The 13,914-nt window shown below is 37.4% G+C and overlaps 2 protein-coding genes across 8 annotated transcripts in view; one reads left to right on the top strand and one right to left on the bottom strand.

Moving 5' to 3' along the window:
• LOC129364192 (BTB/POZ domain-containing protein kctd15) overlaps nt 1-4,394 on the top strand; it is a 31,590-nt gene extending 27,196 nt beyond the window's left edge. For all 4 annotated transcript variants that reach the window (XM_055036689.1, XM_055036687.1, XM_055036686.1 and 1 more), the window contains one exon: nt 857-4,394. In XM_055036689.1, coding sequence (XP_054892664.1) covers nt 857-1,015 — 159 coding nt within the window. In that variant the 3' untranslated portion in view covers nt 1,016-4,394. The remainder of the gene's footprint in view (nt 1-856) is intronic.
• A 1,747-nt stretch (nt 4,395-6,141) lies between these two features.
• The window catches only part of LOC129364189 (transcription initiation factor TFIID subunit 4-like), a 93,850-nt gene continuing 86,077 nt past the window's right edge, over nt 6,142-13,914 (bottom strand). For 3 of the 4 annotated variants that reach the window (XM_055036679.1, XM_055036678.1, XM_055036677.1), the window contains one exon: nt 6,142-9,511. In XM_055036679.1, coding sequence (XP_054892654.1) covers nt 9,338-9,511 — 174 coding nt within the window. In that variant the 3' untranslated portion in view covers nt 6,142-9,337. Of the gene's footprint in view, nt 9,512-12,222; nt 12,292-12,392; nt 12,518-13,914 lie in introns of those variants that run through there. The other variant, XR_008606413.1, reaches the window with a different exon arrangement.

Below are 13,914 nucleotides of genomic sequence, written 5' to 3' on the forward strand. Positions count from 1 at the left end.
GTGTTTTAAACTTTAATTAAGTTCCCAGAATGACCCTTGAGTTCAAATATTCACCAGCCTTTACTTCTGAGTCTCAACAAATAATGTTACTTATAGGGCTTCACAAAAGGGCAGCAAAGGTAAACCTCAACACAGGCACCCAGGGTTTGATTCATGACCTTTTGACGTTGTGCTGTATGCCCATTTCACATCTGACTGCTGTCAATAAAAGTCACTAGCCTCACAACATTACTGACAAAAAGAGAAAAGCTTTAAAGAAACCAAGGAATTGTTAGGGATGCCTGCAAAAAGCAATTGCAGTTCTGCCAATCACAAATGCAAAAAGGGGATTTTGTTAAACTCCACTGGGACTTTAATTGACATCAAGTGCTTTCATTTGATTGGGCCAAAAATGGGCTTTTCATCAACAAACTCACCTATCGTCAGGTGTATTTTCAGTGTGAGGTTTTGCTGGTGCAATAAAATCTGAATTTATTTTCAGGTTTTTTACCAGGGGTGCCAATAAATTTTCTTCCACCTGTTTAGTTCCATATCAACACCTCTAAGTGACATTAATTAACATGTGATATTATCAGCGTGAAAAAGCATGATTTTAATTAATTTCTGTTTTTATAACAGGTCTGGTGTCAAACTATTTATTTAAACAATAATTTTATGTTTTCTCTAATGCTGATCTGATATAATTAACACTCTATTTCACTTTGCAAAAATTAAGCAAACAACACCCAAAGCTTCAAAATTAATACGTTTTCTACAAAAAGTTGCTTACTGTGAGTTTGTCACTAACACAAACATCAGTATTTTAGAAGTTGTGAGTAATACATTTTTGTATTTAACACCTGATCATCTTTTGCAGGTTCTGGAGCGTCTTTTCCAGAAGGGCTTCAGCGTGGCGGCATCATGCGGAGGCGGAGTGGACTCGTCCCAGTTCAGCGAGTACGTGTTGTGTCGCGAGGACCGGCGGAGCCTCTCAATCAACACTCCTATCAGGATAAAACAGGAACCCCTGGACTAGAGAGTTTTTTTTTTTTTTTTCGGAGGTGGAGAAGGACTGGCAACAAGCCCTCTCCTCCTCCTCATCCTCCATCTTTTCACACCGCCCCATCTCACCTCCGCCTCCCCCCTCTCTGCCCCAGATGGACCACAGCCTCCCCTCCAAGAACATAACTAAGTATTAGCAGAGGCTTTTAACCTCCCTGACTCTGCTGAACTCCATGGGGAATGTAGGACCAAACAGAGGAGAAAAGCATCAGTGACAAAAAGTTTTTCATTCTGTTTGAAAAATACCCAAAGAATCTGTTGGACCGTCGGGTGCTTTGGCATCTCACAGCTCTCTGTTTTTAGCGCAGATTTATTCCCTCGGAATAACTGTGTGAGTTTCCCACAGCTACTTTAAGAAAACAATGTACAGCAATCTGCACCACCTCTGTCATCCAGTCCTGTTTCTTTGGGACCAGGATCCGCTCTGACTGGTGACACAAGGGGCCCGCTGTGGCCCAGGGAAGCTTTAGCAGGCAGGATGTTTTTAAGGATGACAAGATAAGGACATCATATAATTTTGTGAGGCCCCAAACCCCTGTGACCCTGTCAAACCTCAGCGGACTAAGCATTGTTTGCTAAAATGTTTCTGTTCTCCTCGTCCGCTTTGCTGTTTTTATCATCACATGGTGTAAGCAATTATTATTAATGGGATTATTTTTAATGTCTCTTTTCCCCCACCCCCTTCTCTCCAAAATGAAGGATGTACGAACATTGTATTCATTAGGCTTCGAGAGCTTGCGAGGGAGCGTTTCTTGGCAATGGCTGCAGCAACTCAGATGTCTGCAGGCTATGTGGCAAAAGCAATCTGACTGGCAATGAAATCGGAGCCAGAAAAAGTCCCATTGTTCGAGCAGAAATGGAAGAAAACCTCGACGTTTCCACATTGTTTATAGTCAAATGGGTTGTGCACATAAAAAAAGAAGGCTGCTCTAAAATTTCTGCTTATTTGCTATGAAATAGACAGCACCATGAAAACATCTATACCCCCTTTTTTTGTAAAATGTACTGCTTCAGATAATTAAAGAACTTTTAATATCAGACAAAAATACCATGAATAAATGCAAAAGACAGTTTTTAAATGATAATTTTTCTTATTAAAAGAGAAAAGCAACCTAAAACAACCATTTAACTGGCATTAACCACCTTTTGATTTTGTTTACTGGCTACATCTAGCCGTGATTTCAGCCAGACCTGTAGAATCAAGAGAATCTGTCTAACAATATGAGCAAGGCTGAAAGACTTTATAAAAGCAACACGTCACACAATTCAAGAACAAATGAGAAACAAAGTCATTCACATCTGTTACTCTGGGAAGGGTTACAAAGCCACTTGACGGATTTCTATAACTCCAGCGAACCGTGAAATTCATCCTGAGAAATCAAGATCAATGCTAGAAATCGCAGGTGGAGCATTGAAGCGAGATGAGAATCAAGCGGAGTGACGTGGGAAGGCAAAAGAAAGATTCAAATCAACGTCCAAATCATTGCAGGCCTCACTTGAATCAGTCAAAACGAGAATTTATAATTCAACTATAATGAAAAGTCTGGCGAAAAACGAAACAAAAACTGTTGCGATAATTCTCCTACTCACTCAAAACAAAGTTGTTTTTGATCATTTTCAAAATTCTTTCCCTCAATTATTATAACAATTTTAAAAACTGATTTTTGCATTTAGCATTATCTTTGTCTAATGTAAAAATTACTTTGCTGATCTTAAGCATTTAAGTACAAGCAAAAAAAAAATTAAGAGAAGAAATCTGGAGGAATGGGTGATCAAACTGTCTCCTGTTTAGCACAAGTTTTAGAGCTGACATTTAGTGTGTCTCGGAATCAGCAGGAGATGTACTTTAAATGCTTAATGTTTGTTTGCACTTGACGAAGTTTACCACAGACCTGCCCGGTCCCACTCCTTCTGAGGAATCATTACAGCCCAGCACACAACGCCAAGTCAAGCTGTTTTACGTTTAGGTGTACGTTGGGATTAAAGTACTAAAAACATGGAGGAAAATTTGGCATCAAACAGAACAAACTGTGCCAGTTTTGTTGATTGTACAAGCATCAAGATGTTCTTTGAGCCATGCTGCATTATTTAAGACCGTATGAAGGATGCACACATTTGATCCTCCAAGTCCTGACAGTTCTGTTTGAATATTGTCACTTCTGAGTCCAGATTACTTCAGAAGTTGTTCACACATTACATATGGCAGAACTTAAAGTTGAACTGCTCTCCCAACATCAATCTGTTGTTCACAAAAAGGCGAGTGGACGGCATTTTAGTCGCTCCTTCTCTTCTTCTCTTGCTCTTACACCCAGCATGTCTTCTATCAAAGACAGAAGCAAGAAAGTTTTCACGCTTTTTATTTGTGCATAACTTAACTATGCTGTTTCTTCCATTCCAAAAGCTGGAGTTGAAACAAAAAAAAAGCAGCTTAACTCTGATCTTTGTTGGTGCTGGCAGTTACTTGATTTAAACTGGGTTTGTTTCTTTAGTTTTTCATTAAACTTGGGTTCTGCAGTCTGAACAGGAGCAGAGAGTGGATGAAGTTTCTCACAAAGTAACCCGTCTTTGTTCTGATTTGCTCCTTTTGGATCCAGTTGCCTCAAAGGGAATGGTCAACCATACTGTTTTTTCATGTGGAGAGGCATGTCGGGCTCTCTCGCGGAGCTCCCCCGGCCCTTTCCTGCCTCCCCCGTTTGCAGAACGCCCTCCTACGCCGGACCACACCGCAACAAACCAAACAAACTGATGAGTCAAAACACAAGGAGGCTCACAACATGCAAGGCAACTCGACTCTGCAGCTGACCTCAACTTACTTTGGTTGTTTTTACCGCTGAAGGTAAAACCAATTTGTGCTTCAGTAATGTAAGACTCAAGGCATCTCGTATTACCTTTTCAGTGCTGAAATTTGTGATTTTGAAAAAGAAAGACGCTCCCTTTTAGACATCTCGACGCATTTGGAACAACTGGAAATTTTTAGAACATCTTCCCTGTTGTCGGGCCTTTTCAGATGAAGCACTCGTCAGTATTCACGTGGCTTTCACCGCTTCTCAGGCGGCTCAGTTTGTACAGTTACTGTGTATTGAATTATCAGGACTCATAGGCCTTATGGGACCTTCATGTTTCTGAGAGATCTCAAAGCCACTTAACAGTAAAGAGTTAAAGTCAGAACATTACATTGTGTACATATGGATAAAAAAACATTTCAAAGCGTATAATAAGGTGCAAATGTATATTATTTAAAGTGTTTAAAACAATTAGACTGTGGTATTAAAAGGCATGTGTTCATTTACAATGTCTCCATTTGACTTTTCTTGCATATTTGCGATAATAAAAGGATGTACTGTATAAATTAACTTTGTCTCATTCACTCTTTTAGAAAGGTTGGTGGTTTTAATGACAGCTTTCTACATCTAGTCATGTTTATGTCAAAAGTATTTACATGTAGAACTTTGTAAAGTCACAATGAATATTTTGGATGGAAGAGAAAGTTGATGGAATTTGATAGATATTTGTAGAACCACATTCTGTTGCAATTATGGATATAAAACTTTCAAGTTCTTTACTAGACTACAAAAATTAATTCTTTATTCTTTTTCAGAACAACTCAAGTTCAGTCATTTTGCATTTTATCTGACCGCCAAGTTTCACAGATTTGACAGATATTCAAGTCTGAACTTTGACTAGGACAATGTAATACAGGGATAAGCCTTTACAATGTAGCTCTGGATTAAAGTTTAGATTTTTGGTGAACCTCCGTCCCAGTATCAAGTCTTTTGAAGCATCCAATGTACTCCATTCATCTTCCCAGCGACACTGACCAACTTCACTTATACTGAGATTTAAATGAAACAAGAACGGACTTTATTTACTAATAAGACAACATCACCAAATTTTTTGAGGTGGGAGCTTAAATGGTTCAGAAAACAAATGAACACCACAGTTTTCAGTGTTTTTAGCTGTCATTTTCCTTCTACTTCACATTTTGTGTTAATCAATCAGATGAAATAAAAAAAAAAAAAAAAGAAAATCTCTATGTGGTGAACGTTCTGTGTTTACTTTGAGCAGCTGGAACCTAATCCGTTTGCCAGCCAGAGCAAACATACGAGTGTCTCCTGCTCATCTCAACAAGACGAAGGATTTTTAGTCCAGCTCAGCAGAGGGTCGAACTCAGAGGCAGAAAACAATAAGCTTTTCCAAGGTCTGAGGTAAATGGTCAATTATTCTTCTGCTTAATTAGCAACAGAAACCTGGGAGGGATTTTGATAGCTGGGCAGAAGAGCTTCACCGATTTGATATCTTCCTGGGAATTTTACAGTTTTGAAACAATATATTTCAGAAAACTGAAAGTTCTCAGATCACATGCTGCAGTTTAAGGAAAAGCAGAGAAATGTCCCATAGTATGATGACTTTTAGGCAAAATTTATTTTGGGAAATTTCTTCCTTTAAGTTAAAGAAGTGAGCAAGCAAATAAATTGCTATCTACAAAAGTCCCAAAGCAAAGATTCACGATCAGCTATAATGACCATCAACATCTTATCATTTCATATAATGCACCTATATTATGTTATGCCAATCTGTAGAGATTTTATTGCCACGTATCTTTATATCAAATGTCTTTAAGCACAATCTTCATTGTGCTTAAAGTTTGACTCTCATAGATTTAGACTGAGATCAAACATGATGTGACAATTCAACAAGACGGAGAGAAAAGTGTTAGAAGTGTTTTGAAGCATGTTCCAATTGTGCAATATTTTTTAGAGAAGTTTTGATGTAAGAAAACAAAAAAAAAAAAACAAGGGAGGCTGGGAGGAGAAGGCAAGTTGGGATTTGCAAAAGATACTGGGAACTTGTAGTTTTACAACCCAGAAAGTCATAAATAAATGTGTTGAATCCATCTGCAAATAGGTTTAGGAGAAAAATATGCTTCAATTCAAGAGTTTTTTTTTTCAACAAAACAACATGAAACAACAGAATGACTGTACAGAAAAGAGCTGTGCATAATCTAGAAAACTCAAATAAAAGAATTAAACTAAATAAAATAAAAGAACAAATGACCCAGGAGAATTTATACACACCCCACATTTCCCTCACCTTCCTGTTTTTAATGTAAAGAAGCATTTAGACAAAGTCAAGATCGCTCAGTTTAGTAAACAGCTTATTTATTCCTTTACAAAATAAGTACGAATACGAAAGTTTTGTTTTTGTCACACAAACAGGAAATTTTCCAGATATGTACAAGAGTTTACCAAAAATAACGTGGTTCTAATAAACATACAGTTTTGTAAACAATATTTACAAATCATCCTTGTAATGTAATGCTATTTCCAAGAGCTGTTTACATCAGAATTATTGTCTTCTTATTTTGGCTAAAAAGCTGTAGTAGTAGTAGTAGCAGTTGTAGTAGTAGAAATGTCCTCTTGTGAAGCCATCAGAAACAATAAAAATCATTGAATAAAAATATAACCGAACCAACAACAAATTGGTAGTGCTGTGCTTGTTTCTAAAATGTTTTGGACTTCGAATGCATGAGTTAAACATAAAAGCCAATCCTCCCTAATAAAAAAAAAATTAAAAAATGCTGAAAACTGACAGAACTTAGCAATAGTACTTACTATTTGCTATAATACAGAGACAACTTGAGTTGTCGCGTAAAATAGATTTTAAAAAGTGCTGCTTAAATTTATGATGCACAACAATTGCTTCAAATATCCCCCTTACCCACATAGTTAAATAAATGTTCAATCTTGCAAGAAAAGCTGCATAGAGGCCAAGAAATCTAGTTAAATATATATAAAAAAAACATATTGGACAATATTACATAATACAATTAGGATTGTTTAAGGATAAAAAATAAAAAAGGCAAATATTTAATATGGTATGTAAAACATTTTCTGTCACAGAGATCAGTCCAATAAAAACAAAAAACTAATCTGGAATCATAAAACTGCTTCCTTCTATTTTTTCCACTTTACTTTAACTTTACAGCTCTTACTCATTTGGATGAAAAATACAGAAAATACAAGTGCTGCACACCATAACAAATATCTTGTCTTTACCATTCAGTCACTGTGAAAGCTTGGGTAAAGGGACAGAACAGCTCAATATGGTTTTTAAACATTAGATGACGTACACACCATAAATTGGGAGACATGATAGAGGAATGTCTGCTTGCCTTCTGCTTACTTCACATTGTAAAACGATACTGACCCAGTCAGCAAGGTTGATTAAAGACGGGATTTGTTAAGTGGTCGTTGCAGATAACTGCAGGAGGATGAGGAACTGGGGGGATTTGTCATGTAACGATACTCTGAAAGCACGTTCTTTTACAAAACATCAGCTTTTAGAATATTCACACAGAAATTACTTCCTTTTCTTACAAAGCTTGTGATAAAAATACACATGCTGTAAAATAATTCAAAAAGAACTATTTACATATACAGCAAGGAAATGTAACAGAATGATGTTACGGGTGCATCTTAGTGGCTTGGAATAGTGTTTTTCATTCAATTCAGATCATGTATTAATATCAATTCATTATACACAGGAATGTATGTCACATATATATATATTAATTTTGATGATTATGGCTTACAGCTAATAAAAACTATTTAAAAGTCAGAAAATTTCAATATTACATTATTATTATTATTATTATTATTATTATTATTAGTGGACAAATAAAACAGCAATTCCTAATTCAGAAATGTTACACTAAGCTACAAGAAGCTCTTGCTACAGTTGTTCCCAAAATGGTGCATCCAACTATATCAATGGAAGGTTTAGTGGAAGAAAACAGTGGAGAAGATAAAAAGGTGCACAAGAAACTGGTGTAGCTTTAAGTGGGTTGTGAAACAAATCCACACAGTCAAAAAAAAAAAAATGGTTTAACAACCATGCTGGCCAGCAATTTTGCAAAACGTAAATGCCTTAGGGTATCTGCAATCTCAATAATCCTTCGAACTATCCTTGCCCTGAATTCAGCATAATAAATTTAACCTACAAATATTACAAGACCTTTAGAAAATGTAATTAAGTTTTTTTAGAAATGAATACTGTAGGGAATTTTTTGACATTTTTACAAAGCCACCATTTTATTTTTAGGTTTTTAAAAGGGAAAAACATAAAACTTTTACAAAAGAGGATGGACACTATTTCTCTTATAAGATGTTGACATTTGCAGAAAATTATGCAAATAAAGCACAGAATTTTGAATCTAATGGCCACAAAAATAGATTAAAATTTTTCTCTCCCATTCAGCTTCTCCAGACAAGTGGCAGCAGCAATTAGCAAACACCCAATGGAACTACATGTTTTCTAAGTTTATCATGCAAACTACTTCTCAATTCAATGCTACTATGAATGCTTATAAACAACATAATGGAGAATCATTGCTGTGCTGAAGGGGAAGCATCAAAAAGGGTAGGAGCTTCATAAAGAAGCTCCTATTTAAAATATGCTCCCGCATATTTAAAAGTGTCAGACACGTCTCTAATGCAAAATTAAATTCATCTTAAGTTATTTTTGACATAAACAGCATTTTCATAACTACTGAAGGTGAAATTGTTACTTGATTGTGCTATAAAATGGCAAAATGTGTCCGGAGACACACAGTCCCTTTAAAATACTTTTTTGTTGATATTATTGAACATTTGAATTATCTGTAAGCCATAATCGTCTAAATTAACAGAAAGAAATGCTTTAGATGTATCTCATTGTGTAAACTGAATCTATTGAATTTTTCAGAAGTAAACTAACATTTCAAACACATTTGATTTATTAAGATGCATCAGTTTTTGGAATCTGTTCTCCGGAGTAAAAGTCCATAAAGTCTCAACGTTTGAGCTCAGTTAGACTACATTCATTGAACTGCGTCAACACATAGCTCACACGAAATACTAGAGTCTGCATTGAGGTGTGAAAGTAACCATCTGAGTCTGTGATTCCTACTTATATGGTTTCTGAAGGTCATGATACCAGTGTGAACTAATAAGAAGCAACCGAGAACACATGGAATAGGTTTGGACATCCTTCGTCTAACAAATCCAACACAAAGTACATGACATGGCCTTTAAATTGAAGGATCTAACTACACACTGTGAAGCTAAACGGAGAGCACAAGGAACAACAACATTTAGCTTTTTTACTAACCCTCGGTGTATTAAAAGCTACGTCGAACATCACTACAGTTCATATAGAGACACAGAGCAGAAATATTAGACCTGATCTGAAGGCACGTGGCTGGGAAGGAGGAGGTGGAGAAGGTGGAGGTTGAGGTGGGTGCTGAGCAGAGCAGAGGCTACTTGAGCAGTGCACGGTAAAGGAGGAGGGAGTGGGCCGTCTCCCTCTCTTGCTCCATGTAGAAAATCAAGTCCCTGAGGTTGACGCGGGTGATGCGCTGTCGAGTATACTGGCGAGATGAGGTGGACGGGGCGGAGGAGCACGCTGGGGAGCCGGCCATGCTGCTGGAGACCTGGAGACAAGAAGTTCTCCGGTGAGGAGGAGGAGGGTGCACAGCGCCTTGCATAACAATTCATGCCATTTGACCTTTTTCTTATTTTCCCACATTACAACCACAACGTGAAACATGCACAAGGGGGTGAATAGTTGTAAGGTGGAAGGAGGTAATAGTACCAACTCTGAAAAGTGTGGTGTATATATGAACCTGCACCTGCCCTTTAATCTGATACTCCAAAATGAAATCCAGTGCAATCAATTACCTTCAGATACACAACAGACAGTTAAAGATAAAGTAGAGGAAAATTGCAAACTCCAAAGATATGGACTTCTAACTATTGAAAATGCAACTGTTAAATTTTTCTCCAAATATAAACAATAGTCAATATGGCCTCACCTCGTGATCTAAAAACCAAAGTTTTTTTTTTTTTTTACATCACAAGAATAAAAAAAATAAATTAAAGTTACAGTCCAAGACTTTAGCTGCTTTTGGAGTAATGGATTCTTCCTTGCTGATTGGCCATACAGCCCATATTTCACTAATGTACTAAAGATAAACGTAATTACAACTATTTATTACTTTTTTTAGGTAACTGTATGGCTATGACTGCATTACACTGAAACCTCAAACAGTTCTTCAGGACTGTAACATAAAAAAGGAAGATTTTTATCAATAAAATGAAAAAAATTGTGAAAATAACAATCCCAAGAACAAGGACAGTTTTAGGGTTTTTTTAAAACAACATTAATAGGAATTTATTGTGATAACAATAAATGAAAAAGTTTTCCTGATAATAACTTTATCAAAATAAATGACAAACAATACAATAACTGTCCACCCAGAGTCAGGGCATTGGTCCATTAGCTTTTGCTCTAGGGTTGATACACACATTTTGCTCCAAAACAGAATTATTTACTCATGGAAAAAATGAGAGCTGTGCTACACATCCCAGTAAATTCTCCTCAACATCAGTCTGTGCCGAGTTCAGTGAAACCGCAAAGAATCTAAAACTTCTGAAACAAAGCCTCATAAACACAGGCAAAGAAATATGTTTGGCCATAATCCCGACAAACATTTCAAACCAACTGGCATGCATGGTGGTGGAGGGCCGATGATTTGGGGTTGGTTAGCATGTTGGAGTCTTTGAGTCTACCATGAGTTCTCCTGAAACCCAAAGTAATCAAAAGTCAAAAATTGAACAATTTCTCTGACCGTTGACGCTGGGCCACAATTGGATCACCAGCAGACAATTAACCCAAACAAAGCAGCGAATCAGCAACAGTTTCAACGGTCTAGTTTAAGGTCAGGCATCAACTGACCTGAAAGGTTGAGGTGGGACCTTCAGAAACTTTAAAACAAGCACACATCCAATAACATGAACTGAAGAAATGGTGTAAAGAATGTGGTCAAAATTTCACTTTAATCAATCAGCTTTTTCATCATCTTAGTCTGGTTTTTAAAAGTGATTAATTATATTCAGAAGAATAATCTGTACTTCATAGCTTTTGACATAAATACAAACCACTTTGGAGAACTTCTAGTAGTAAACATTTATTTGCTGGTACGGATGTGAGTTCTTTATGAAAACTAAAAACATTACCAGTTGTGACGTTTATCTCAAGGATCTTGAGACTGTTCTGGTGAGATTTTTTCCACCCGAGAACAGGGCACGGCGTTCAGAGGAATTCATCCTTATTTTCAAGGAGGGTTAAAGAAAAACTACTTACATGGTAAAAATAAACCGTATGAGTGCTAGGAATGAAGCAGTAGTTGTGTTTCCAATTGACGATATGACATCATCTTTGTTGAATGGCAAACACATTGACATTATCAAGAGTTAAGAATGTTGTGGCCTCAAAGCAAGTACACACCTCCAATTAGAAAAAAGAAATAATCCCCTCTTGCAGAGGATGAATGAGATCAAAAGATGGCATAATAACATCCAGATATTCAGGTTTACACTGAAACCTTTTCTTCAAACAAAGGCTGAGAAAAAATATTTTAAAAATACTGTCAATAACCAGGAAACTGCAGCCGTAGTCAAAAGACACCTTTATGATGTCTGGAATAGAGAAAGATTTGAAGTCCAAACAAACAAAGCTTCTGACAAAGATAAATACACCTCATTTCAGACAGCAAATGTTCACTTATAGGAAAAATTCTGGAAAAAACAGAAGGAAGAAAGGAAGACAGGACACAAGGAAGCAAAGAAGGAATGAAGGGAGGATGACACAAGGATACAAGCTTGGAAAAGACAAACTTTTCCAATGGCAGGGAGGGAAAGTAAGGCTAAAAGAAAGAAAAGACAAGTTAGGAAAAAGACATGAGTGAAAATAAGGACAAAATATGCAAATTTTAAAAGGAGAAAGGAAGAAAAGACACGCAACCCAAAGAAGAAGAAAGGGGAGAAAAAGGAAGATGAGGCAGAGAGATGTAAAGACGTATGGAAAGTAAAACAAGAAGGACGGAAGAGAATTAGGAAAACTACATCATGGACAGAAAGAGCGTAATGAAGGATATCAGAAAAGAAGAATAAGTGAAAGATGAATGGACAAAATGCAAAAAGAAAGAAAGAACAGCACATGGAAGAAAGTAAAAATAAATTGAAGGATGGAAGCAAGGGCACAACATTTAGACAATTGAATAGGGAACAAAATCTGGAAATACAAATGTATACTCTCATCCAAATCTGAAAAATACTTAATTCAAATTCCAGACGTTTCCGGACCCGATTCCAGCTTGTAAGGACCAAAAAACCCACAGGGTTCTCCAAGTGAAGCATTTGTCTTCTTGCTCTGAGTAAAACAAGTTTGAATGTGAAAAGAAGTAGCCATAAAAAAGATGAAAGGCACAACCACAGAGCAGGTAAAAGATGTATAAGACGCCTTTATCTTACATGGTCATTCAAATAAATTCCATCTATTGTGTTGTGACAAAAGTGTGCTTTTCATCAGAGTCAGTATCTGCTGAGCCACACTCTCCTTTTCTGTCTTCCCTTCACAAGCTGTCTGAACAAACAACCTATACTCACAAGTCAGAAAGACACAAGAAAAAATGTTCAGAACAAAGTTCATTCTGGTAAAGACATTTCACACTTCACAAGAAATTCAAATGCATAAATTCTTGAAGGTTCAGCAGAGAAGTGGCACAGGCACTATTGCTGCTTGTCAACATTAGCCACACACACACTTCACATTTATGACCAAAAATACAAGAGTACATGAGAACAGTTCTGACCAGACGTTCTGTCTATCAGGCTGTAAGACGAGCTAAAACAAGGCCTGCAAGAAAATAATGACATCATGCAATTTCTGCCCTTCGTGTTTATTTATGTCATCTATGAGAATCTTTTGTTCTCTTTTTTTAAAATCAATTTTATTAAACTTTTTTTAAACTTTATTTTACAGTTTGAGGTTTGAAGAAATCCAGAACAATACAGTGGTCAGTAGTAATTTAATTAGAACTGAAAAAGAAAATGAAGCTATTTTGCATAGCTTTTTATCTTTTTTTCTATGACTGTCTTGGTTTGTTTTCACTGAACTCAAAAGCTCTGTTGTAGGTCTTTGTATTTGAGCCAGAAAAAATATGAATGATGAAAAACTGAAAGTTATAGAGAAGGTGAAACAGGTGAAACAATGCATTTACATTGGGACAAATCCAGCAAGTGCCCACTTGAACCCAAGCAGAGAGAAATAAGACGGCCATTTCAGGCAGGAACACCCTCTCCCAATTACGTTGATTGCAGCAGTCTGTAAACACACTGTACACACCAGCTTTAATTGCAAACATACGATGGGTTTGAATTTAGAGGAACCAAACCAAAACCCTGCAGCACCCGCCCTCTCGTATGCTTGGTTGTGCGTACAATATGTATGACGATGCCGTGTCTCAAGATTTCCCCTCGGTAAACTCTCTGACCCCTGGATATGACTTGACAAGTGAAGCTAGTCAGGCCACTGTTGCTGCCAACTTACTTTAGCAACATGTATCATCTTCTGCTGCTGGTCGAGGGGCACGTGGGTACAGCCAGCTCATCGTTGCCCCAGGCCACACCAGACCCCTTCACTCTGGGGAGCTACCCAGGCCTAATCAGGTCAATCATGGCTGACCACAAGTGAAAGATGGGCCTGCCTACTGCCATGCCAATTACTGCCATTCAGGAGTCAGGCCGACGACAGGGTCAGGGATTTTTTCCAATCAAAGCCATCCATCCACCTGGACAGATGTGCAGAAGTAGCCACAGGCGGCCAGTCGGTGCTTCCACTGAAGTGGACAAAGGTAGGTAGTGCACTGCAGCTCCCAGAATGCCTCATTTCCCTCAGGGAAAAGGGCAGACTTTTGTGAAACACAGACAGAAAGGTCAGGGTTTGTCCAGGAATTCTTACAAAACAGCATCGTCACCCTCTCCTTCTGTCTTC

The sequence above is a fragment of the Poeciliopsis prolifica genome, unplaced genomic scaffold (assembly GCF_027474105.1).
Source record: "Poeciliopsis prolifica strain line A6 unplaced genomic scaffold, Auburn_PproV2 SCAFFOLD011, whole genome shotgun sequence".
Classification (NCBI taxonomy): domain Eukaryota; kingdom Metazoa; phylum Chordata; class Actinopteri; order Cyprinodontiformes; family Poeciliidae; genus Poeciliopsis; species Poeciliopsis prolifica.